This window comes from Telmatherina bonti (genome assembly GCF_933228915.1).
Source record: "Telmatherina bonti genome assembly, chromosome: 6".
Classification (NCBI taxonomy): domain Eukaryota; kingdom Metazoa; phylum Chordata; class Actinopteri; order Atheriniformes; family Telmatherinidae; genus Telmatherina; species Telmatherina bonti.
Genome location: NC_136624.1, coordinates 671,068 through 696,893, shown reverse-complemented (window position 1 = coordinate 696,893; position 25,826 = coordinate 671,068). Strand labels below are relative to the sequence as shown.

General features: G+C 44.0%; 2 protein-coding genes across 2 annotated transcripts in view; both read left to right on the top strand.

The window, feature by feature from the left end:
- Positions 1-25,826, top strand: part of LOC306757709 (uncharacterized protein) — a gene marked incomplete at its 3' end in the record, with an annotated part of 493,032 nt that overhangs the window by 387,297 nt on the left and 79,909 nt on the right. The window lies entirely within an intron of this gene.
- The window catches only part of slc41a1 (solute carrier family 41 member 1), a 30,508-nt gene continuing 15,017 nt past the window's right edge, over positions 10,336-25,826 (top strand). Inside the window, exons 1-3 of the mRNA XM_079241574.1 lie at positions 10,336-10,379; positions 13,181-14,234; positions 21,036-21,143. Coding sequence (XP_079097700.1) covers positions 13,749-14,234; positions 21,036-21,143 — 594 coding nt within the window. The 5' untranslated portion in view covers positions 10,336-10,379; positions 13,181-13,748. The remainder of the gene's footprint in view (positions 10,380-13,180; positions 14,235-21,035; positions 21,144-25,826) is intronic.

Here is a 25,826-nt window from a genome sequence, read left to right as displayed (position 1 = left end):
GTCTGGTGGTAACTGGTGGCTCCTGGGTCTGGTGGTAACTGGTGGCCTTTCAGTCTGGTGGTAACTGGTGGCTCCTGGGTCTGGTGGTAACTGGTGGCCTTTCAGTCTGGTGGTAACTGGTGGCTCCTGGGTCTGGTGGTAACTGGTGGCCTTTCAGTCTGGTGGTAACTGGTGGCTCCTGGGTCTGGTGGTAACTGGTGGCCTTTCAGTCTGGTGGTAACTGGTGGCTCCTGGGTCTGGTGGTAACTGGTGGCCTTTCAGTCTGGTGGTAGCTGGTGGCTCCTGGGTCTGGTGGTAACTGGTGGCCTTTCAGTCTGGTGGTAACTGGTGGCTCCTGGGTCTGGTGGTAACTGGTGGCCTTTCAGTCTGGTGGTAACTGGTGGCTCCTGGGTCTGGTGGTAACTGGTGGCCTTTCAGTCTGGTGGTAACTGGTGGCTCCTGGGTCTGGTGGTAACTGGTGGCCTTTCAGTCTGGTGGTAACTGGTGGCTCCTGGGTCTGGTGGTAACTGGTGGCCTTTCAGTCGGGTGGTAGCTGGTGGCTCCTGGGTCTGTTGGTAGCTGGTTGCTCTTGTGCTTGGTGGCTACTATCCTGGTTGCTGCTACAGTGTGTCCGGGGCCAAGTGATTGGGCTATGTGGTATTGCATGGAGCTTAGCTCTGCTGCTGCCACTTAGTATCATATGAATCGGCATAACTATAGCTCATTTTTATTTTCTGAGAAACGTCATCGCTTATCATGGATGATTACAGATGTCAGTAAAAGGTTTTGCAATATATTCAGTTACATCTTTAACAAATGACACATAAAATCCATCACCATTGATTTTTCAAGTTTCCAGGAGATGTCAGTAATCTCTTCTTCACCCCTTCCCTTCATAATTGTGGTTTCTGTAATAATTTTTTTCTCTCTATGTCTGTCTTTCTCCTATCATTGCAATACATCTTGCCAAATCATGACCAGCACTTGCAAAATATTTTCTAAATTCGTCAGCAGCTGTGTTTAAAATGTTAATTACTGTATTGTTTTTATCTAGAATTACCATAGAAATTTTAAATGTGCAAGATAAAAGAAAAGGGGCCAACATCCAGTACTGCCAAATCCCAGACAAGTGGGAGACACAAGATCTCTAAGAGGGCTCAACTTTAACGTATTATTTTCCATGGAACACATGGAAGAATGCAGATGGAAAATTTGTGTTCCGACCTGTGACCACTGGCATGTTGTAACGAAGCTGCCAAATATCTGTACCAGCAATAAAGTACAACAGAGCCACTGGTGGAAGTAGGAAAATATTAATGTCAGATACGACAGAATCAGTGATGCTTAAATGGTTTTGTTAAGTTAAATGAAAGGAAAGTATGTTAGATAGTAACAGAGCTGCAGCCATTAACCGCGTTGATGTAAGCTGGTACCAAAGTGTATGTGTGGATCCATGGGTGGTGGGTGAAGAGTAACCTCCTGCTGGCACACGGTTCACTGATTAAACTAAACAAACATCAGCATCCCATCACAGAGAGCTGGAATACTGATCAGTGGAAACAAAAATAGCAAAGGCAATCTCTCCTGTTAAAAGTACCATTTTGGTGTTTGGAAAATTTTTTCCAGTAAGATTAATCAGTTGGTTGATATATTCTTGAACAGAGGTTTCCAACTCGGTTCTGCGAGGTCCGCAGTCCAGTAGGTTTCACATGTATTTCTGTTTCAACACACCTGAATCAAATGAAATGGATCTAACAGCCTATCAGGTTTTGCACAAACAATTATTTAAAGCTGGGTTGGAGAAAGGATACATAGAAAACCTGCTGGATTGCAGACCTTATAGGACAGAGTTGGAGACCTCTGTTCAAGAAGAAGCATTGCTGAACTTAATTGATTAATTAATTTAATTAATTGATTAATATTTTTTATTAATTTTTTATTAACTTCAAAAAGTACATTCAAGAAGTGAATAAATTTTGTAGGGAAAGTAATATATCATCAGCATAAAGACTTATTTTTGTGTTCTATGTTTTTACCCTGGATGCCTTTGATATCTTTATTTTGCCTGATAGTGGCTGCTAAGGGTTCAATAAAGATAACAAATTCACCCTCACTAGGGCGAATGTGGACAGCCTTGTCTGGTGCCTTTCTGTAAACTGAAGCTTGTTGAAATTTGATCATTCGTCTTCACACAGGCCTTGTGTGAGTTATATATGTTTATCCAGTCCATAAAAGAAGGTCCATTTGTGTAGAGTCGCTGATAAAAATGCCCAGTTTACTCAAAAGCTTTCTGTGATTCTAAAGAAATAATTTTTGTTTCTAAATTCTTAATGGTAGAGTCTATAATATTGATAAAGCTGTGTGTATTAATAAAGGATTGTCTACCTTCTATAAAACCTGTTTGGTCATGATGTGTAATAGAAGGAGTTATCTTTTCTCGCCGGGTAGTGAGGGCTTTGCAAATTATTTTAAGATCAACATTTATGAGTGATATAGGTCGATAACTGGATGGTAGTGTAGGGTCTTTACCTGGTTTTAGTAAGAGACTAATGTTAGCAGAGTTCCTATTTGGAGGTGATCTATTATATTCCTTAATTTCTGATGTCATTTTATGAAATGTAGGTGCTAAAAGGTGACCTTGAGTGTCTAGAAAGGCGCCAAACAAATAAAATGTATTATTATTATTATTATTATTATTATTATTATTATTATTATTATTATTATTATTATTATGATTATTATTATTAATAATAATCATAATAATAATGACATATTCCAAAACACATGGAAAACCATGTGGGCTCTCAACTGAGAGAGGTGAATCCAAGGCTGTTGCCTGTTCATAATTTAGTTTATGACTAAACATTGAACAACAAGCTGTATTTTACCTGTTCTGCAGCTAGCCGGTCACAGCATTGCTGCTTCATCTCTCTGGAAGCTACAGCTCGTCTTCCTCAGACTGATCAATCCCGCTTGTCCTCACGTCCGTCCACCTGCCCTGCCTCGGCCTTCCCGCCAAACCTAGCAACACATCATCTTGGTCACTAAAAGCAAGTGCACACACGTAACATAGCTAAAACAACATTTAAACACTGCAAATTCTGCACCATGTCAGTGCCTACCTGTGTTAGTCTAATTCAGTATAACAGGCTGAAGACAGAGCTGTGTGCTGATCGCTCTGATTGGTTGACGCCCTGTGTCAAGCAGCAAAAGTTGTGAAGCTTTCTTGCAAGTCACAGGAAAATAGATAGACATGTCCAGAACTGGCTCCTTTCAATGACCTCATTCTAAGGCAGAATTCACATGGATACCATGCTTTAACCCTCAACCGTTTCCAAGCTTGCAGGTTGACACGAGATCAGAAACATAGTTGGCCAGATGGTTTGTTTGGTGGGCGATTCCTGTACTGTCTGAAGAAGTAGGACTATTTTCAGTTTTTCACTTCACGTTACACTAGAAAAGCAAAACAACAAACCCAAAACATCATCCTGTTCAACCTCCTCGAAAAGAAACTCATTTATGCATAAATTTGAACTACAACAGAGATATCAGCCTATTTTTTCATGCAATTGAATGATTTTGAATATTTGAAATCTCACTTGAAAATATGTTGCTGAGATAACTTTTACTAACGGTACGCGCAATCAAACAGTAAGAGCACATTTTGAACCAACTATTATTGAAATAATAGCAAATGTGAATGCCCATTTATTGAACTATGCTGAATGATTGAAATGAAATTGCAAAAGTAAAAGAAATTGAAAAAGAGCACAAGTGACCTTTTTTCTAATTGTCCCAGACTGGGATTTGAACCCATGACCTGTACTGAAGCACACTAACTTACTCACTACACCACATGTACTTTAGTTGCACATTGGAAAAAGCATTCAACTTTTTTTCTATTGCTTTTTTTCACTTCCAGCAGGGTGTGATTAATGGGACTGCAAAAATATGTGCAAGGTTCAACTAAACTCCAGTAAAGATGTGACAGACTTTATTGTTCAATGTGAAAAACTTTTTTTTTTTAAAGTTGTTTAAGATTTATCAAAGAATTGAAATCTTGCAGGGAGCATTATTGGAACAAATCTTCCATGTTTAACTGTGACATTTGCAAATACAGCTGAGACCAGTTTATATTGAGCAGCCTGCAGAACTGCATGTCATCACACAAGCAACAGCTGACAAATAACAATGGAGCTACATGTTAAATGCTGCATTTGAACCAGTGCCTTGTATGTGTCCCGGTGCACAAAATGGACCAATCGCTGAGCTGAATTCCGTTTCGTCCAATCACAGGAGCGGATTTCAATACATTGACAATGTAGCGTATTATCATTAACGTTAACCTAGGATCCAATGTCGGAGTGACAGTGGGTGTTTTAATTATTAATTCGCTGTGTCCTTAGACAAGTGGACGATCTTGGGGCACCACCCAGCCCTAAATTTGTTATACGGTCAAGCAGGGAATACCGTAATATGACAATGATATTTGTCTAATAACAGATAACCATCAGTTTCAGAATACACTTACCGTAAGTTCTCGTCAGAGGGAACCAATCACTTCTCAAAGATCGATCACGCTACCACGACTTCTTAAAATATAACACATTTTATTTTAAAAAACTACACAGGTTAAAATCATCAGGCACAAATGAAATTAATAATGTAAACCAGAAATAGCGTCAGCAACCATCAAATACTGAATTAGCCAAGAGCGAGCGAGAGGGAGAGAGAGAGAGAGAGAGAGAGAGAGAGAGAGAGAGAGCGAGAGAGAGAGAGTATGGAAGCTCGAGCCGAGCAAACAATAAACATGTAAAATAAAATTATTAAAGGTGAAGTTATGTAAGCAGCTTACATAACTTACACAACTAGGAAGATTGGAAAGATGGAAAGTCTAATGAAGTTAACTAACTATGTCAGGGTAGACTATCAGGCGGATACCGGGGGAATGGATTTAAAAAGGGCAGCTTCTGCTAAGACACCAGCTAGATTGGAGAGAGTGGAATAATGGGTCGGCCTTACTTCAGTGCCTTGGTGGTCGAGAACCCGAACCTTGGGTCCAGTGGGCAAGGATTCAGTGGTCCTCCTGATACTTGTCCAAAGGGGACCTCCGCAGAAGTCAGGAGCTCACCTGGAACCGCCTGGTTCGACGTCTGAAGCTGGACCCAACTCTGATTAGAATCCATGGGCCACGGGTGCCGGCAAAGTCCTGGGATCAGCTGGAGCAGTAACGTTCGGGTTGTCCGTACGTTACTGGTCACAGTCTTTGTGGGCCGGGAGAGCAGCTTCGATTGTGTGTCAGAAGCAAAAATTGTTCAGCCAGAAGTGGATGAGTTTTCTGGTGTTAAGCAGGAGCTTACTTACTTAATAAAAATTAACATGATGCCAGACGGACAAAAACATAACTAAAGCAAACATCAAACGAAAACAAAAAGAAAAAAAACAAGAGAGAAACAAAAGAAAATGAGAGAGGAAAAAACAAGAGCAGAAAAAAGACAAAAAATAAGAGAGGAAGAAGAGAGTTCCAGGAAGACCCGCAGTTAAATTTGCCGGCGCTCTGGGGCGGAGTTTAGATTATCCAATCAGAGCGCAGGGGTCAGGACATGGGGTCTGAAGGTTTGGTCAAAATACTAAGTTCTTGGGGAATTAAACTTAACATTTTTCCAACCTCAAAACATGTCTATAAAATCCATTTATAGATTAAGTATGAATGATCCTTATAAACATGAACCTTGTTTATAAGCAAAACAGTTTTGCTGCTGTCCAAAGGGGAAAAGGTTTGTTAACAGGACATTTCAAATACACTTCATGATTTTCTCTTTCCACAGACCTGGTGGGTCAAGAAATCATTTCCACACAACAAGTTCTTACTTTGAGTCAGAGTCGTTAATAACAACAGCATATAATGTTAATCACTGTGTATTTAATCAGCCTGAAATGCATATCTCAACCTGTTCGAAGGTGTCTGCTAGATGGCACCATTGCTCCATCCAAGGAATCACAGAAATTAACTAACTTGCTAACTTCTGTGGATTTCACATCTGAAAAACGGTTAAAGTCTTGGATTAATTTAGAAAGGAAGGAGAGTCCATTTATCCAGGTGTGCTGAGGATACATCCAGTATTTTATACAGTTTAGAACTCAGAGCTTAAAGGTTCTGCTCTGGAATCTGGTCTCTGTGTGCTGTGGATACAAAGGGATCTCCTGGGGTGATGGACAACAGGCTCTTACCAGGGTCCAACTTCAAAAGGGTGCCACAGTCTGTCTGTGTAGACATGTCCTACCAGGAACAAGATAAAACCAGCAGGGTTCCTGGTTTAACGTGGAGGCCTGTCTACTGGATTATGATGGATCTGATTTTTAGGGCTTTCATTGAGCTCTGTTTTGGAGATGTATGGATGGACTTCCTTTTGAAGTAGAAAGTCATGAGTTTTTATCTGATTTAGGGGTTAATTCGGCCTTGGGGGTTGCTACAACAAAAACTTGAATAACTTAAAAAGTTTAAATGTTACAATGACCAGAGGTTATAGCACATATCTCCTGAATGAGCTGAAGAGTTTGATATTTGAATGGTTGAAGTGAGGCAAAAGGTGTGGGAGGAGTAGCGTTTCAAAGATTTTGCATGAAAAGACAATGGAAACTGGGACTGAGACAAACCAGACACTGCAAACCAGTGCAGAGTTCCAAACCCCCATTGAAGCATTTTTCAGCTCATTATGCAAAAATCGACTAATCGCTGTGCTGAATTTATTTTATACAAAATGCTAAAAAAAAAACTACAAAGATTTAAAAAAAAAAAAAAATCGGAGCACACTTGTCCTGAATGAGCTGCATAGTTTAAGAGCTGAATGATTGAAATGACTTGCAGGACTAGTAGCACGGCAAAAATTGGCGGAATAATATATAATAATAATAATAACAAATGTGAATGCCCATTTATTGAACTATGCTGAATGATTGAAATGAAATTGTATCAGTATAAGAAATTGAAAAAAAACAAAAATCACAAGTGACATTTTTTCTAATTGCGCACAACAGGGTTTGAACCCATGATCTCTTGTATTGCAGAACACTGACCTAGTCACTACACCACCAGTATGCTGTGTTACAACTCGGAAAAAGCATTTACATTTTTTCCAATTGGGACTGGAACGCATCTGTTTTTCACTTCCAGCAGGGTGTAATTAGCAGGATTGTAAAAACGTGCAAAATGTAACTAAACTCCAGTAAAGATGTGATCGACTTTGTTCAATGTGAAAAACTTTTTTTAAAAAATGTGTTTAAGATCTATCAGAGTGTTGAAATGTTGCAGGGAGCATTGTTGGAACAAGTCCTTCATATTTAACTGGGACATTTGCAAATAAATTCCTTTGCTTCTTAAAGTGTGCAGCTCAGACCAATAGTTCACATTGAGCAGTCTGCAGAACTGCATGCCATCACACAAGCAACAGCCAACAAAGGACAACAGAGCTATATGTTAAATGCTGCATTTGAACTAGTGCCTTGTATGTGTACCTGTGTACCAGTGCACAAATTGCTGAGCTGAATTCTGTTTCGTCCAATAACAGGAACAGATTTCAATACAATAGTAGCGTTTCAAATATTTTGCAGGAAAGGCACAGAAGGAAATTGATGAACCAGACACTGCAAACCGGTGCAGAGCTCTGAAACCCTGTTGACCAATCACTGTGCTGAATTTTTGCAAGGTCCAATCCACATTTGGTTGGAAGGACTTTCATCCAATCACAAGGCTGAATTTATTTTTACAAAATGCTAAATATCTAAAAAACTACAAAGATTTAAAATAAAAAAAAAAATGCATAGCATACATGCGTAGCACACATGTCCTGAAGGAGCTGCAGGGTTGAAGATCTGAATGATTGAAGTGACTTGAATGGTGCAGGAGGAGTAGCACGGCAAAATTTGGTGGAATAATAATAAAAATGGCCAAACAGGATCTCAAGAATTAAGGACATATGTGCTTAATTATAAATTCAGTAATGGAAATCACTTCATCTGCTTGCTCTGCTGGCTGACCTCCCACAGTGCAGCTCTGCACGTGACCCAGTTGTCCAATGTTCACAGCCTAATACGGAGTCATGGCGAACCAGTCCCTTACTGGAAAGTGTTACTGTATTTTTTACAGCAATTCGTTACAGGATAGTTGATGGATTTTCTGCCTTTTGCTTCGTTCTCTGTCCAGATAATCCCACATCGCTACAGTTATGCCGAGGACCGGGCTCTGGAGAGGATCCGTCCCTCCATCAGACCCGCCGAGGACCGGGTTCTGGAGAGGATCCGTCCCTCCATCAGACCCGCCGAGGACCGGGCTCTGGAGAGGATCCGTCCCTCCATCAGACCCGCCGAGGACCGGGTTCTGGAGAGGATCCGTCCCTCCATCAGACCCGCCGAGGACCGGGTTCTGGAGAGGATCCGTCCCTCCATCAGACCCGCCGAGGACCGGGCTCTGGAGAGGATCCGTCCCTCCATCAGACCCGCCGAGGACCGGGTTCTGGAGAGGATCCGTCCCTCCATCAGACCCGCCGAGGACCGGGTTCTGGAGAGGATCCGTCCCTCCATCAGACCCGCCGAGGTCCTGGTTCTGGAGAGGATCCGTCCCTCCATCAGACCCGCCGAGGACCGGGTTCTGGAGAGGATCCGTCCCTCCATCAGACCCGCCGAGGACCGGGCTCTGGAGAGGATCCGTCCCTCCATCAGACCCGCCGAGGACCGGGTTCTGGAGAGGATCCGTCCCTCCATCAGACCCGCCGAGGACCGGGCTCTGGAGAGGATCCGTCCCTCCATCAGACCCGCCGAGGACCGGGCTCTGGAGAGGATCCGTCCCTCCATCAGACCCGCAGAGGTCCTGGTTCTGGAGAGGATCCGTCCCTCCATCAGACCCGCCGAGGACCGGGCTCTGGAGAGGATCCGTCCCTCCATCAGACCCGCCGAGGACCGGGCTCTGGAGAGGATCCGTCCCTCCATCAGACCCGCCGAGGTCCTGGTTCTGGAGAGGATCCGTCCCTCCATCAGACCCGCCGAGGTCCTGGTTCTGGAGAGGATCCGTCCCTCCATCAGACCCGCCGAGGACCGGGCTCTGGAGAGGATCCGTCCCTCCATCAGACCCGCCGAGGACCGGGTTCTGGAGAGGATCCGTCCCTCCATCAGACCCGCCGAGGTCCTGGTTCTGGAGAGGATCCGTCCCTCCCTCAGACCCGCCGAGGTCCTGGTTCTGGAGAGGATCCGTCCCTCCATCAGACCCGCCGAGGACCGGGCTCTGGAGAGGATCCGTCCCTCCATCAGACCCGCCAAGGACCGGATTCTGGAGAGGATCCGTCCCTCCATCAGACCCGCAGAGGTCCTGGTTCTGGAGAGGATCCGTCCCTCCATCAGACCCGCAGAGGTCCTGGTTCTGGAGAGGATCCGTCCCTCCATCAGACCCACAGAGGTCCTGGTTCTGGAGAGGATCCGTCCCTCCATCAGACCCACAGAGGTCCTGGTTCTGGTGAGGATCCGTCCCTCCATCAGATCTGCTGAGGTCCTGGTTCTGGGGTGGATCCGTTTGCCCCTCTTCCCAGTGAAGACCAGATGGTTGTGGACAAACATGCGGTTCTGGTTCTGGGGGTCAGGAGGTCTTCCTGCAGCGATCATCCAGCATGTTGATTATCTTTCTCTCCAAACTCTCCATGGAGATGATGGAAGCACCAGAAGAACCTCTGGACATGATGTATGTGCCGTAGAGTTCAAGTCCTGGCAACCACTGTACCACCATGTCAGCAGTGATGGAAGAACCGAGTGCCCCCATGAGGACAGGGTGGGTATGACGTGGTTTTACCTGGGAGCAGGAAGTTTCCAGTAGTTTAAAACCTGAAACATGAACATGTCCATAATCTGGTATTCACACTGCCAGTCAAAAGTTTGGACACATTTTCCCACTGGATTCAACAGGGAAGTGTGTCCAAACTTTTGACTGGTAGTGTACTGGTAGTGTGTGTCCTGAGGCTGGATCCCAGTTGCATGTCCAGCTGTTACCCAACACTTCCGGTCAGCCCAGTGTTTATCCTTCATGTCTGTGGATCAGTGACCATTCATGCTGTTAAAGTCCAACTGGTCTCTGGACTGGTTGGACATTACTGGGCTTACGGAGGAGATCGGCACCACGCAGTTACACACACGTGCTCGAGAGGGAGGAAGTGTGTAACGTCAGTCCAGAGGGGGAGAGGGGGGAGGGCAGCTGCGGGACACAGTGAGGTGGGGGGTAACCATTAGCCAGCCTTCAGCCACTGCGCGCCGCCGGGAACGTACTTAAGGCGTGCGCACCTCAGCCTGAGCGCGCTACCAGAGCCAGCAGTCAGCCGCGTGCGCACACAGATCATCACTTCTCCTCACGTGGACTGAAGGTAGGCAGCGCGAGGCGCTTCTGTCTCTGAACACTTTCCTCCGGGAGGGTGAAACCAGAGTCCCGGTCCCGGACTCGGGTTGTGGCGGGGACCCCGCAGCCTCAGGGTGCCCCACCGCGCCGGGAGCCGGGCATGACGGCTGTCCGTTCAGCCATGTCGGGTTCGGCGGGGTCGGTCCGGACTACTAAGCAGAGGGAAGCGCACGCGCGCGCGCGGATGTCGCAACATGCAGCCGGAGGAGAGAAGCTGCATGTAGAGTTAGGCTTCATTATGAAGGCTGACGTCATCCTCCAGGCAGAAATCAGAACTTTCCAGGTGTTTCCATGTAGCACCTGAGATGCGTCTCCTTCACCTGGCAACCTGCTTCCATCCAGTAAACATGGCTTTACTGACCTGGCAACCTGCTTCCATCCAGTAAACATGGCTTTACTGACCTGGCAACCTGCTTCCATCCAGTAAACATGTCTGTACTGACCTGGCAACCTGCTTCCATCCAGTAAACATGTCTGTACTGACCTGGCAACTTGCTACCATCCAGTAAACATGGCTTTACTGACCTGGCAACCTGCTTCCATCCAGTAAACATGGCTTTACTGACCTGGCAACCTGCTTCCATCCAGTAAACATGTCTGTACTGACCTGGCAACCTGCTTCCATCCAGTAAACATGTCTGTACTGACCTGGCAACCTGCTTCCATCCAGTAAACATGTCTGTACTGACCTGGCAACTTGCTACCATCCAGTAAACATGGCTTTACTGACCTGGCAACCTGCTTCCATCCAGTAAACATGTCTGTACTGACCTGGCAACCTGCTTCCATCCAGTAAACATGTCTGTACTGACCTGGCAACTTGCTACCATCCAGTAAACATGGCTTTACTGACCTGGCAACCTGCTTCCATCCAGTAAACATGTCTGTACTGACCTGGCAACTTGCTACCATCCAGTAAACATGGCTTTACTGACCTGGCAACCTGCTTCCATCCAGTAAACATGTCTGTACTGACCTGGCAACTTGCTACCATCCAGTAAACATGGCTTTACTGACCTGGCAACCTGCTTCCATCCAGTAAACATGGCTTTACTGACCTGGCAACCTGCTTCCATCCAGTAAACATGTCTGTACTGACCTGGCAACCTGCTTCCATCCAGTAAACATGTCTGTACTGACCTGGCAACCTGCTTCCATCCAGTAAACATGTCTGTACTGACCTGGCAACCTGCTTCCATCCAGTAAACATGGCTTTACTGACCTGGCAACCTGCTTCCATCCAGTAAACATGTCTGTACTGACCTGGCAACCTGCTTCCATCCAGTAAACATGTCTGTACTGACCTGGCAACCTGCTTCCATCCAGTAAACATGTCTGTACTGACCTGGCAACTTGCTACCATCCAGTAAACATGTCTGTACTGACCTGACAACCTGCTTCCATCCAGTAAACATGTCTGTACTGACCTGGCAACTTGCTACCATCCAGTAAACATGGCTTTACTGACCTGGCAACCTGCTTCCATCCAGTAAACATGGCTTTACTGACCTGGCAACCTGCTTCCATCCAGTAAACATGTCTGTACTGACCTGGCAACCTGCTTCCATCCAGTAAACATGTCTGTACTGACCTGGCAACCTGCTTCCATCCAGTAAACATGTCTGTACTGACCTGGCAACCTGCTTCCATCCAGTAAACATGTCTGTACTGACCTGGCAACTTGCTACCATCCAGTAAACATGGCTTTACTGACCTGGCAACCTGCTTCCATCCAGTAAACATGTCTGTACTGACCTGGCAACCTGCTTCCATCCAGTAAACATGTCTGTACTGACCTGGCAACTTGCTACCATCCAGTAAACATGGCTTTACTGACCTGGCAACCTGCTTCCATCCAGTAAACATGTCTGTACTGACCTGGCAACTTGCTACCATCCAGTAAACATGGCTTTACTGACCTGGCAACCTGCTTCCATCCAGTAAACATGTCTGTACTGACCTGGCAACTTGCTACCATCCAGTAAACATGGCTTTACTGACCTGGCAACCTGCTTCCATCCAGTAAACATGTCTGTACTGACCTGGCAACTTGCTACCATCCAGTAAACATGGCTTTACTGACCTGGCAACCTGCTTCCATCCAGTAAACATGGCTTTACTGACCTGGCAACTTGCTACCATCCAGTAAACATGGCTTTACTGACCTGGCAACCTGCTTCCATCCAGTCAACATCACTGTTTAGACCTGGCAACCTGTTTCCATCCAGTAAACATGGCTGTACTGACCTGGCAACCTGCTTCCATCCAGTAAACATGTCTTTACTGACCTGGCAACCTGCTCTTGGCTGGTCTGCTGAGGTTCCTTTTGGTGATACAGCCTGTGTTGGACAGTGACTTCCAGCCTTGATGGGAACAATCTTCCAGGGAAACTGTGCTTTGCCAGGATGTTTGCAGCTCCTCCCATGGTGGGGGGGTATTTTTAGCCCCCTGGAAGAAATCTGGTGCAGGATGAGATTATTAAAGCCCAGGTTGACTAGATAATGTCAGAAGACAGTGAGACATGTCTGTGGCAGCAGCGTCTCTGGTGGCTTTATGGTTTTCTGACCGTTGATGGTCTGATTTGTTTTGTCTTGTGGGATGAGGGCTTTGTGCTGTCTCTAATGGGGGAGTGGGGGGGGGGGGGGGCACAACATTGATTCATGTTTAAAATGATAATTTAGATACTAAATGTTGTTTTGTGCTGAAAAGTGGTGAAACTGGACTCTGTTCCTCTCAGATGACTGACCGATGATTGTCTTCCTTCCCCAGGTCTGCTATGGCTGGACATTTCTCTCTCAGCCGGTAATTCTATCCTCACACAGCAGATCTTTAAATATCTGCAGTGAAAACTTCCAGCAGAGCACGTGGTGTAAGGTGAGACGTTCCCAGGCCGGTCTCGTGTGAACAGCGGACTGACCGCTTTGTTTCTTCAGCTTGTCCTGGACTTTAAGGGACTGTTTACGTGTGACTGGAGGGGAATTCTGTGGTGAGTCACGGAGCCTGTTGTTTTCCTCTCCTCGGCTCTGAAGCGCCATGCCCTTTCTTCGCCGGCCTTCCTTGAGTACCTTGCAGTGAATGGAGAACATACTGGTTCTGCTCCCAAAGCACCGACAGGAACACGGGCTCTGCAGACGCACGGCTGCATGTGCCTCGCTGCAAGTCTTTACCCGCGGAGCAGGCTTTTCCCCGTCTTCTCCCTGTGAGCCTCTTTAATGGGATAAAACAACTGGACCGATCAGGTTCAAAACCAGATCAGGCGTTTCCATTCAGAACTCCCCAAATCCAGTCGAGCACCTGATCTTTTCGTGTTAGCCCACCACCTATCCAAGGCCTCCGCATGGTACTTTGGTCGAAAGAACAAGACAAACTCCCCGACATCGACATGTCCTCTGGGGGCATTGACATGAAGAAGGAGGGAGGCCCCCTGACCCCGGCTTTCCTCGGTTCCAACTGCTCTGTCCACCCGGTGATCCTCACCAAAGGCCCAGAAGAAGTGAGCCCAGGGAGCGGAGGTGATTTCGAGCTCAGGGAGGTCCCATCGTTCACAGAAAGGCCCAGCGAGTCTGGGGAGGACGAGGAGAGGTCGGAGATTGTGGTAGCCATGGACTGTCGGGCCAATGCCAAGGGTCAGCGGGAGGAGGATGCTCTCCTGGAGAATGCAAGCCAGAGCAACGAGAGCGACGACACCAGCACCGATCAGAGCCCCGAGCCATCGGCACCCCTCAAGGAGACGTCCTTTTCCATCGGCCTGCAGGTGGTTTTCCCCTTCCTGCTGGCCGGGTTCGGGACGGTGGCGGCAGGAATGGTGCTGGACATTGTCCAGGTGAGTGATCAGAACATGTACTGTCTCGTGGTCATCCCTGGAGCGTATGAATGAAATGGCTGAGCAAGATGACTCCCCTGTGTTCGTCGCTGTGATTGGCTCATCTAATGTCCTGCCAGCAGTGACTCTTGGACAGAGTAGCTGTCCTGCATGATAAGGGTATTTACATAACCCCTTTCTCCTTCATGGCAGGCCTGTCTGCTTCCAGTACCTCCTGGTACATAATGTGTCTGCTAATGACGTGTCATGTTTTCTAGTCTGACGTAGAAGCTGCTTGTTGAACGCAGAGGGACTGGGAAGAAATCACTTTGTTTCTCCTGTTTTTGCTGTGAGAATGTCTCACTGCACCCTATCTGGCCTGTAGAGTCGATAAAGCTGGACCAGTAGGACCAGTACATTGTGTACATGCATACTGATGCCAGCACGGTGGACGCTCAGAAACTCAGCTCAGGGAGGAGGGAGGGTGCAGGGGAATGAGCTTACTTTCTTTGAGCACCTGAAATGGCTGAGCTAGAGGGAGACGGCTCCCAAAGTTTTCCTGTCATCACACTGCTGCAATGTGAGACAGGGAAGAGGCTTTATTACTGCTGCTTGGAGATGCCATGTGAGTTCGGCTGAGCCTCTAGCAGGTCGCCTCGCTGCCTAATACTCCTCCATGACACCGTGAAATGCTAACTCAGCTAATCCCCCCTGTCCTTGCAGGAGGGTAATTGTCTCTCGATCTGTCCTCGCTATCTCTCATCGCTTTGGTCAAGCTGCAGCTATTCCTCTGCTGAAATCTACTTTAACACTTTATTTTACTCTCATTTCAAGTCAAAGAGTACAAGTTATACTTTAGAAATGTCTCCCAGTCTCGTATTTATCCAAAATGTCTGGTCTTGTTTTGAAAGTATCTTTTTATTTTTTTAATAAATCCTAAAATGAATGATTTTACACAGTCTGAGGTCATATTTGTCTTACAAACCTCATTTTAATGTAAAAAAAAACTGTTTGTGGACCCCCAGTACCAATTCATACAATGCAAAATTAGACTGATAAAAAATCTTGATGTAGGAATAATGTTATATGAATTCATACTGATTATATTTAGTGTAGATGCTTTGTTGTCTTTTAGGAAAATTTCACAATAAGATTACATCATGAACAAGTTAAATAGCAAAACTAAGACATTTAGATACTTTTATTTAGCAGCTTTAGCTGTAATTGACTGGAAACAGCTGATGACCGCGCTGTTGCTTGCTTGCATATTTGAAGGGTTAAGTTTGTGATCCTATATGGAAAAAAGGGATTGAGACAGCCTTTTACAAGTTTGACCATGAATTTGATGCAGGACACAAGTGCAAGTCACATGTCAGATTTAACCATCCTAAGTTTGTCAAGCTTATGTTGATGATTCGAAAGCCTCTTCAGTCGTCGTTTCCATTCCAGTGGAGTCCTTACAGGACAAAGGGATGCGAGCCAGTCATTTCTTACAGATGAAGAATGTCTGCTGAAAGAAAAATGTCCTCTTTGATGATGAAATACCCACTGGCCAGTCTGGTGCAGAAGAAGGACTTCTACATAGTTCTGCTCAGTTGTTTGGTAGTCAAATGGTGTCAGATTTCTCTCTGCTGATGCCACAACTTACTATACCAAGGGTGAGCAGTATGTAAATGTTGCCTAGTGCTAACTGTCTTGGAAATGCCAGAGGCAAAGGTTATGTAGGTGAAATCAACAGAAAAAGCAGGGTTCGTACAGCATATTGTTATTGTTCTGTATGTCTGCCTCGTGGTGTAGCTGTCTGTCCTGAGCTGTGGCGTCTGTAGACCTAAACACCCAAATAAAAGAAGTAGGACTCCGCTTCAGCCTCAAAAACGGTCTAAAAATACAAACCCCAGTAAACGGGAAATCGTTTGACACCAGCCAACCCCTTGCTGCCCTCCAGAAATCATTTTGGTCCAACCACATCCACCTACCTGCATTTCTGCCCAGGAACCGCTGGAAAACCAAAACGTGGGCTTAATTCGTCCACACTGAATCATCTGCCTACCAGCTGGCTCAGTACTGCCAGGCAAACCCCAATCAGCTCATGTCCAAAGCCAAACTGCTTCTCACGGTTTCTACTGCGTTTTGTTTGACAAATTCCACCCAGAATATAAATGCACATTTAAAGAAGGGCACTGTTTCTTCTTTACAGTGCACAGCAGGCTGCTGTAGGATGTGCATTGTGCTCAGTTTCTCCATCTCTGCTTGCTGCTATGATCCTGACAATCATTGACAACATGCCAGCTCATAGTTAATAAAACCTAGTAATATCTCTGATTGTTTAGGATATGAGTAATAGATTCTGAAATGATAAGCGTGTTACCGTGTCGTTGTGTTAGCACAAGCTCTGGGGAGTCTTTCACTCTGTCAAGGAAGGCCTCTGTTCTTATATACTGCATCTGGAAACTCAAGTATTGATGAATTCATTAGAAAGAAATCCTCTATGATAAGTTTTCCACTGCTGATGTTTTGAATCTAGCTAATGCCTCCCTCATGCTTAATCTGATATGGCATAGCATGTGTTAGCACATGAGGCTACACCTCAACTGTACCCTCAATGCTGCAAGATCAGGAAGATGAAACGGACACCAATCGGTTCTATGGAGCTGCTGTGACACTGACACTCCACACCAACAGGTCTGGCTTCCCACTCAGTACAGCAAGTACAGTGATCCCAAATAAAACGGGGCCATATTACTCAGACTCTCGTGGGGTTTGCATACCAGAGCTCCTATAGGTCTGTACACAGAGGTACTGGGGTTGTCCAGTGGAGTTCCTAGAACTGAGGAGGTGGCCGTGAGGAGGGAGGGCTTGTTTGGCTCAGAGCCAGTGTTCCATAGAGACAACAACATATATCACCACAGGGGAGTCAAAGAGGGAGATAGGGGAGTGAGACAGAAGTAGAGAGAGAGGAAAGCTTGAAAACATGCAACTCTAAAGAGGAGAGGAGTGCTCACAAGGCTGCTGGGTTGGCAGAAGGCCGTGAGCCAGGCCAAGGGGCTGGCTGCTGAAAAGGAGCTGTGATTGGCCTAATGACAGCTTAAGGGAAGAGGACAAGCAGTTTACAGACACTGAAGATTTTCTGCCACACCTACAACCAATGCTGATGTGTGGACAGTCCATATCAGACCTCTTCATCTTGGGCGCTATCGCAGGGCAGCAGTTTTGGTACAAAGTCTAAATAGAAACCTCTCACTCCCTATTTAATTCGTCTCTGTTTTTGCTCTGTGTCAGCCTCGCAGAATATCAATCCAGCTCCAGGCAGGCCGGACTGCTAGTGCTTGAGGCCTGTGGGACCAGCTCCAAAGATAAGCACTTTTTGCTGGAGCTAGATCAATGGCATCAACAATCCCTGACGGCTGCAGTAGACCACAAAGCTGCAGGAAGCCGAATAGAAGCAGGACTTCATGACAGTCATAAACCCAGAGTCGTTGGGAACCCATCTCTCCCAGCCTGGCCAGTAGCCAGGAAGGAGTTACTGGGAGGCCTCTAGATTTCATTCAGGGTCCCACTTAGGTCGCTAAGTCACATCTTGGCCACGTTGAACATGATCCGTCAGGGTTTGAGAGCTCGTAGCTTCTAGTTGACTGTGTTTCTAGTTAACTTCCAGTTAGCTTCTCTTTGACTGTGTTTCTAGTTAACTTCCAGTTAGCTTCTCTTTGACTGTGTTTCTAGTTAACTTCCAGTTAGCTTCTCTTTGACTGTGTTTCTAGTTAACTTCCAGTTAGCTTCTCTTTGACTGTGTTTCTAGTTAACTTCCAGTTAGCTTCTCTTTGACTGTGTTTCTAGTTAACTTCCAGTTAGCTTCTCTTTGACTGTGTTTCTAGTTAACTTCCAGTTAGCTTCTCTTTGACTGTGTTTCTAGTTAACTTCCAGTTAGCTTCTCGTTGACTGTGTTTCTAGTTAACTTCTAGTTAGCTTCTAGTTGACTGTGTTTCTAGTTAACTTCCAGTTAGCTTCTCTTTGACTGTGTTTCTAGTTAACTTCCAGTTAGCTTCTCTTTGACTGTGTTTCTAGTTAACTTCCAGTTAGCTTCTCTTTGACTGTGTTTCTAGTTAACTTCCAGTTAGCTTCTCTTTGACTGTGTTTCTAGTTAACTTCCAGTTAGCTTCTCTTTGACTGTGTTTCTAGTTAACTTCCAGTTAGCTTCTCTTTGACTGTGTTTCTAGTTAACTTCTAGTTAGCTTCTAGTTGACTGTGTTTCTAGTTAACTTCCAGTTAGCTTCTCTTTGACTGTGTTTCTAGTTAACTTCTAGTTAGCTTCTCTTTGACTGTGTTTCTAGTTAACTTCTAGTTAGCTTCTAGTTGACTGTGTTTCTAGTTAACTTCTAGTTAGCTTCTAGTTGACTGTGTTTCTAGTTAACTTCTAGTTAGCTTCTAGTTGACTGTTCTATTTAACTTCCAGTTAGCTTCTCTTTGACTGTGTTTCTAGTTAACTTCCAGTTAGCTTCTAGTTGACTGTGTTTCTAGTTAACTTCTAGTTAGTTTCTAGTTGACTGTGTTTCTAGTTAACTTCCAGTTAGCTTCTCTTTGACTGTGTTTCTAGTTAACTTCCAGTTAGCTTCTCTTTGACTGTGTTTCTAGTTAACTTCCAGTTAGCTTCTCTTTGACTGTGTTTCTAGTTAACTTCCAGTTAGCTTCTCTTTGACTGTGTTTCTAGTTAACTTCCAGTTAGCTTCTCTTTGACTGTGTTTCTAGTTAACTTCCAGTTAGCTTCTCTTTGACTGTGTTTCTAGTTAACTTCTAGTTAGCTTCTAGTTGACTGTGTTTCTAGTTAACTTCCAGTTAGCTTCTCTTTGACTGTGTTTCTAGTTAACTTCTAGTTAGCTTCTCTTTGACTGTGTTTCTAGTTAACTTCTAGTTAGCTTCTCTTTGACTGTGTTTCTAGTTAACTTCTAGTTAGCTTCTCTTTGACTGTGTTTCTAGTTAACTTCTAGTTAGCTTCTAGTTGACTGTGTTTCTAGTTAACTTCTAGTTAGCTTCTAGTTGACTGTTCTATTTAACTTCCAGTTAGCTTCTCTTTGACTGTGTTTCTAGTTAACTTCCAGTTAGCTTCTAGTTGACTGTGTTTCTAGTTAACTTCTAGTTAGTTTCTAGTTGACTGTGTTTCTAGTTAGCTTCTAGTTAGTTTCTAGTTGACTGTGTTTCTAGTTAGCTTCTAGTTGACTGTGTTTCTAGTTAACTTCCAGTTAGCTTCTCTTTGACTGTGTTTCTAGTTAGCTTTTAGTTTACTGTTTCTAGTTAACTTCCAGTTAGCTTATCTTTGACTGTGTTTCTAGTTTGCTTCTAGTTAGCTTGTAGTTGACTTTGTTTGTAGTTAACTTCTAGTTAGCCTCTTGGTGACTGGGTAGTTAACTTCTAGTTAGTTTCTAGTTTACTTTGTTTCTAGTTCACTTCTAGTTAGCTTTGTTTCTATTTTCTAGTTGACTTCATCTCACACATCTTGGAGTACTTGGAGTGATGCACATAGCAACCTTTAACTTTTATACTAACCTGAATGGCAGCAACTGCTGAAAGTGAGGAGGAGTTTTTGACTAATCTGTGAGTAAAGCGAGTTGTACAGCACGGCGTAGCATGCGGAGCTTGTTGGCAGCGTCATACCACCCTGCATATCACTGATTAACTGGATCCCGAATTGTGAGGTGGACCGTTGATCCAACATAGGTTTTAACTCATTAGAAATAAAAGAAAGTTGCTAGAAGTTGTGCTTGCAGCAGAGAGTATGTTCTCAGCTTGGAAACTGATGCATGAGTGAAGTTAATCCATACTCAGAATGAAAAGTGCAAAGCTTTGCCGCTTAACCCCTTAAAGCCTGATCCAAACAATAATGTACTGAAACTGTAAATAAAATAATAAACAAAACCTCTTTGTATATATATTTCCATTACATTAACTAATACATCTTGGAAACAGGATGGACACATATTGTGTTAAAGGGTTAAATAATTCAATTTTTTTGTTGATTACATGTTGTCACTTATCATATAGTTAACACAGGATGGGTATGTGTAACACGCTCCATGTTGCACTGGGCTGCATCACCGGTTTTCTGCAGTCACTAAAATGAAGTGACATAAGCAAAAGACTAAAACACCCAATCAAGTGTTTTCTCATACCTCTGTGAAATTGTAAGTTACATTACATGCTGAAAGATTTGACCACTTCAGGGGTTTTTGTGTTTCACACATACAAAGTACCTTTCAGCAGTTTATTTTGTGGCATGCTACAACTTTTTAATCATTTCCTGCTTCAGAAAAGCAGCAAAATATAGCGCTAGTAGAAGATTTAAAATGGTTTTTTTCTTTGTAATATAGCTCGTGTCTATTTTATAGAACAGAATAGGATAGAATGGAACAGAATAGAATAGAGGCTTTATTATTGTTTACAGTAAGATACAACAAAACTTTGTTTAGCAGCAGTCTTCAGCGGTGCTCTGCGCAGCTCTTAAACAACCATCATGGCTTCTCCCTATAAACAGGACAGTCTGTTATTATCATAGAACCCTGGAATTCTGTTGGTTTGGATATTAATCTATGATATTGGAGTCTATGAATTGAGAGGTGAAATGCAGAATATGGTAAGGAGTGATGAGAAGTGTAGAGAGCCCTGAACGGAGACTGAGGCATGGGGCAGTTATTCCTTGTGTTTAGGCTGCAGTTAAGGGTTAAGACTCTTCTAAACAAGAGTTTACCACTGAACCAGTATGAAAGATTATGGGAAACCTCAGTCCAATCTGGCCGTGTTTGTCTTACTGACTCTACAATCTGATCATTGCAGCACTGGACGGTGTTCACGGAGGTGTCGGAGGTCTTCATTCTGGTTCCTGCTCTGCTCGGGCTCAAAGGCAACTTGGAGATGACGCTGGCCTCCAGGCTTTCCACAGCGGTAAGAAGCAGCTGCCATTACAGAGTACGCAGTGTGTCCAGGCGTTTCCATCTTCTTATAAAGCTCATCACGTTCAGTCCTTTATCATGAAATGACCTGGCAAAGTATTCATGTCAATAGACTTTTTACCTTTAAGCCAGGGGCATCTGACATGTTGCCCCGGGGCCAAAACTGCCCCACCAGAGGGTCCGATCCGGCTTGTGGGAAGAATTTAGGAAATATGAAAATGTTCAGAAATGAATTTACTTTGTGTTAGGAGTAAAATTTAGGTGGCCAGTATTAATGTTGACATGTGGAAATGTACACGTATGTATGTTTAAAACAATGTCCTGTGATCATGACATGAATACGGTTTCACATCAGATATTTCTGATGAAATGTTCCATGGTTTGGAGGCATTAAAATCTGTAAGATGCAACACATGTAAATGACCAAGAATGTATAAAAATGTCACATAAATAAAAATATGTAAATAATTAAAATAAATAAAAGTAAAGTTAAATCTAAAATATTTTTATATGAGTTTTATATAAGTTACAGTCTTAAAAATCATTTTATAAATATCTTGTATTTGTGATATGTAATAAAAAATAAAATGAATTCATAAATTGATATAATATAGATTAAAAACACTGAATCTGCTGTCTGGAGATAATTGGGTGTTAAAAGGTCAGATGTGGACCAAACCTCTGGTGACTGAAGATGATGCCAAGACAGTGTAGTTGCCCGAAAGTTGGACTGATTCTGAAGTAATCAACAAGTCTGCCAACAGTAATGGTATCAGGATCAGAAAATATTTCTGTCGAAACTCCATCCGATACCATGGAAACAGAACCGTGATGCAGGAAGTGTGTGTGTGTGGCAATTGTTTTGAGTTGGTAGGCAGTACATGATTGACGGTAGGCCTGTGGCAATAAGTCAATTATTTGCAAGATAAGAATAAAATGAGCACAATAAGTTTACTGGACACAATAACTTTCTTTTATCTGCTGCATTTGTTTTAAGAGAATCTGAACTAAACATGACAATACAACGAGCCGGTTAAAAAAGACCTTAACAAACAGGCTAGCCCCATCTTCCCGACAGTTCACGATCACTGGGGTGTTTAACAGACAGATTAAATGCAACCAGGACCGTGCAACATGGTGCGCATTCTGGCGTGGTCGGTAAAGCCATGCCGACCTTTTGATATTGTTAAAAAGGCAACATTTTGAAAAAGGTTGCAAACATTTCAGAATGTCTGGATGAACAGTTTACCATTCCATCTCTGGTTAAGTCCAAACATGTCCCCTTATATGAGCTTGACCATAGACTATGTAAGTGTGTTAGATGGTGTTTAGAGACCAGATGTTCCAGATCATCACAATGCCAAAACCGCAGGAGAAATCCTGATCTGTTTTAGCAGACTGGGGGCTGGATGAAGTCTTGTCTGCACATCATGGCAAAATTTTCTCTAGAAATGTAAGCATGTTGATCTGTGAAAGGGTGTACTTGCATTATTATGGCATTATTGTTATTTTAGTGGAAAATGGTCTCAAAATGACAACAATAATCGCTTAGTGCATTATTATTGTCTATCGCAATCATTTCTGAGACAATTAATTGTATAGCAAAATTTGTTACCGTGACAGGCCTAATTGATGGTTGTGCTAACATTTAGCAACAGCTTTATGTTAGCGATTTCACGTTGTTACTGATTAGAAAATACTACTTGCAAAACAGGAACATGCCTCACATGAGGGTTGAAGTTTCCAGAAGCAGCAGCACTGCTGCCAGCTTCAACACCAGCAGCTGCATGGAGCATGTGGGTTGCCATCACGTGATAAAACAGTTTCCTTAATGGAAAACAAACGGGAACAACAAACACTGGCATGATTTTCAATTCTGTTCTGTTCTACAGTCGTTTGACAGATGCTTTTATCTAAAGCAACTTACATGTGATGACTGATCAATTAACACCAGCAAATAACCCTTACCTGCTATCCTCACTGCAGCACCTCCACCTCAGCTGCATCCCAAACGTCTTCTTGGCTTTATTCCAGCCATAGAGGATCATTATTTTCCTGCTTTTCTCATCACTTGTTGATCTTTGGCTGCTCCTGATTGGACGTTACCGTCAGTTTAAGCTCTCTGATTGGTGGAAAGTCTGACAGGAAGTGTCTTCATCATCATGTCCAGGTGAAAATAGAGGTCTCTTAGCAACATGGTAGTGATGGTGATGAAGATGAGAGAAAATGGTGGATCTGGACACCCACCAGAGTGCTTAGGAAGTGTCTGCTTCTGGGTGAGGACACCCACCCAGAGGGATGAGCTGTGACTTTACAGCCCTGCTAATCGACACACTGGCTCGTGATCCGCATTGCAAGCAGCGGGCAAACCAGCACATAGAGATCAACTTCTTCACTCTGCAGTTCCTAGCAAGACATGCACAATGATTGCAACAGGTCTCAGATCTCCACTTCTTTCTCGTTTGAGTTGCATGAAGCTGCAGGAAAGCGTTCCGTTTAGCCATGCTGATGCTCTGGTTAAGCTTAATCATGGATTTTCTTGAAAGTATTATTTTGAGCGTGAAATGTGAAAGCATTGGGTTACAAGCTGGTTTAACTGTTAGCAGGGTTTTAAAAGGGATTCATTAACGCTCTGACTTGTTTCCATATTATTCAGTGACAGAGCTAGGAGTCAGTTCAACACTGTTTTATCAGAGCTCCACCACTGAATGAAGCTTTTCTGAATAGTTCAGCATGAAATGGCTCAGAGATCCATTAGCATGGGCTTGTTCGGGGCTGGTGCCGGTCCTCTGGCATGACTCTTAGCTCTCTGCTGGCTGGCCCCAGGAGGACCATGTTTCTTTCCACACTGCCACCAATTATGAGCAGATTAAGACCTCTGCAAGTTTCCTAATGCGCTTATTGCTGAAAAAATACTGTAATCCCCATTAGAGGCTGTTGGAGTTCCAGTTCACATGACTCCTTCTTTTATCCCATTTCCTTCAGACCCCTTAACCTGTTTGGCATCTGGGTGTTTGACTGAGATTATTAAAAGGATGTTATATATAATAATTAGATATTCCAGCATAGACTCCCTAGCCTTTCAAACAGGGAATCTGCTCCACAGCTTAAAAAGTATTGTTACTTCCCTGAAGCACACTTAACCTGTAAATCATCTTATGTCGTCCGTGAATCACTTCATTAACATCCAAACACCAGGGTTCTGGTAGGGTTCTGATTGTACAGAGGGTGCAGATGACATGCAGAACAACCAGAATTAACTTGGAGCAGAATAAACCAAACTCAGAACGCCTACGATCCATCTGGTGAACCCGGACACGGGGGACTGCGTCTTCCAAGGATCTTTGTGATTTATTATAGCTTTGTTCTGATGTGCCTGGTCAATTAGGAATGTATCTGACCCAATCATTATCATGTGCACATCTGGTTACTTTTCTAAGTCCACGGTGGTTCGTGGAAAGCGTGTCCATGGGGTCTTTATCAGTCCACTTCTCTGGAGTGACTTTAAGAAAAGCTGCATATTTACCAGCTAAGTGCTGCTGACTTCCTTTTCATTGACCCTGCTTTCTTTTGCTGGTTGCCTTACCTGCTGCTCATTAGGTCATTCATTCCCCTGTGTATATAGGCCCTTGTGAGTCATTTTCACATCACTCCTCCTTCTGTTTCTATATTATGGATTAATAATAAGGCTTTTCTGACCTCTTCTAGATTATATACCAGTGGCAAGGGGTAGCATTAGATCCTACAGTCCACAAACTGGGGACACCAGGAATCAGTAATGCTTACATGTAGCATAGCAACGTGATCAACATGAGCCTATAGATCAGCATCCAAACCAAACGCTGTTCAAATCCCAAATAGAAAACATGACAACATCACTGTTCACTTTACAGCTTCTGATCATTTCTCCAATTCAAACAAACCCCACAAATGAGGCATCGTATGGAAACGTCACGGTCTCTCCCTCCACCTGTCGATGAAGGGATTATGTGCAGTAAATCTTCCAGACATCCTCCACATAGAAGGCTGGCTGGTAAACTGGTTTTTTGGTATGAGAAGGCACCTTCCTGCCTGAAACCAGCTTGTCTTCTGGGGAAAATGCTATATCATATTTTATATGGCATGTTTACAAACTTTGTTCCTTATGTGTTGTTAGTTAAAAATTAAGGTGCTTATTTTACACATTTATCTCTGTATTGGTTTAATCCTAACAGCACTAATAAAACTCACAAATTTACATAATAAATGTAGATGATTTACTTTTCCAGTTATCTGATGACCCCCTGAAATGATCTGTAAACCCCCATGGGGTCTCGACCCCCAGTTTGAAAAGCACTTCAGTTCTTCTGTGTTCCAGATGAATGAACTCGGACACGTCTGTAGTGTTTCACGTCTCGGCTCCTGTAGAGACCAGGACTGCAGCTCTTCCTTTTAACGTTCAACATTTCAGACAGGAGGCAGAAAAGCCAGATATCCCTGTAGAGCTCCATCTTCTCTGCATTTGGATTCATCACCTGGACTGACGCTTTCTTCCGTCTTCTGATGTTTTGGGTTTTTTTTCTTGTCATTTTAGAATCAACTAATTCCATTAAACTGGTGAAAACAGGTGTGAGATGTGACGCATTACCGCGTTGATTTCCATTATTCTGACCTCATAACGGCCTCTGAGACTGTC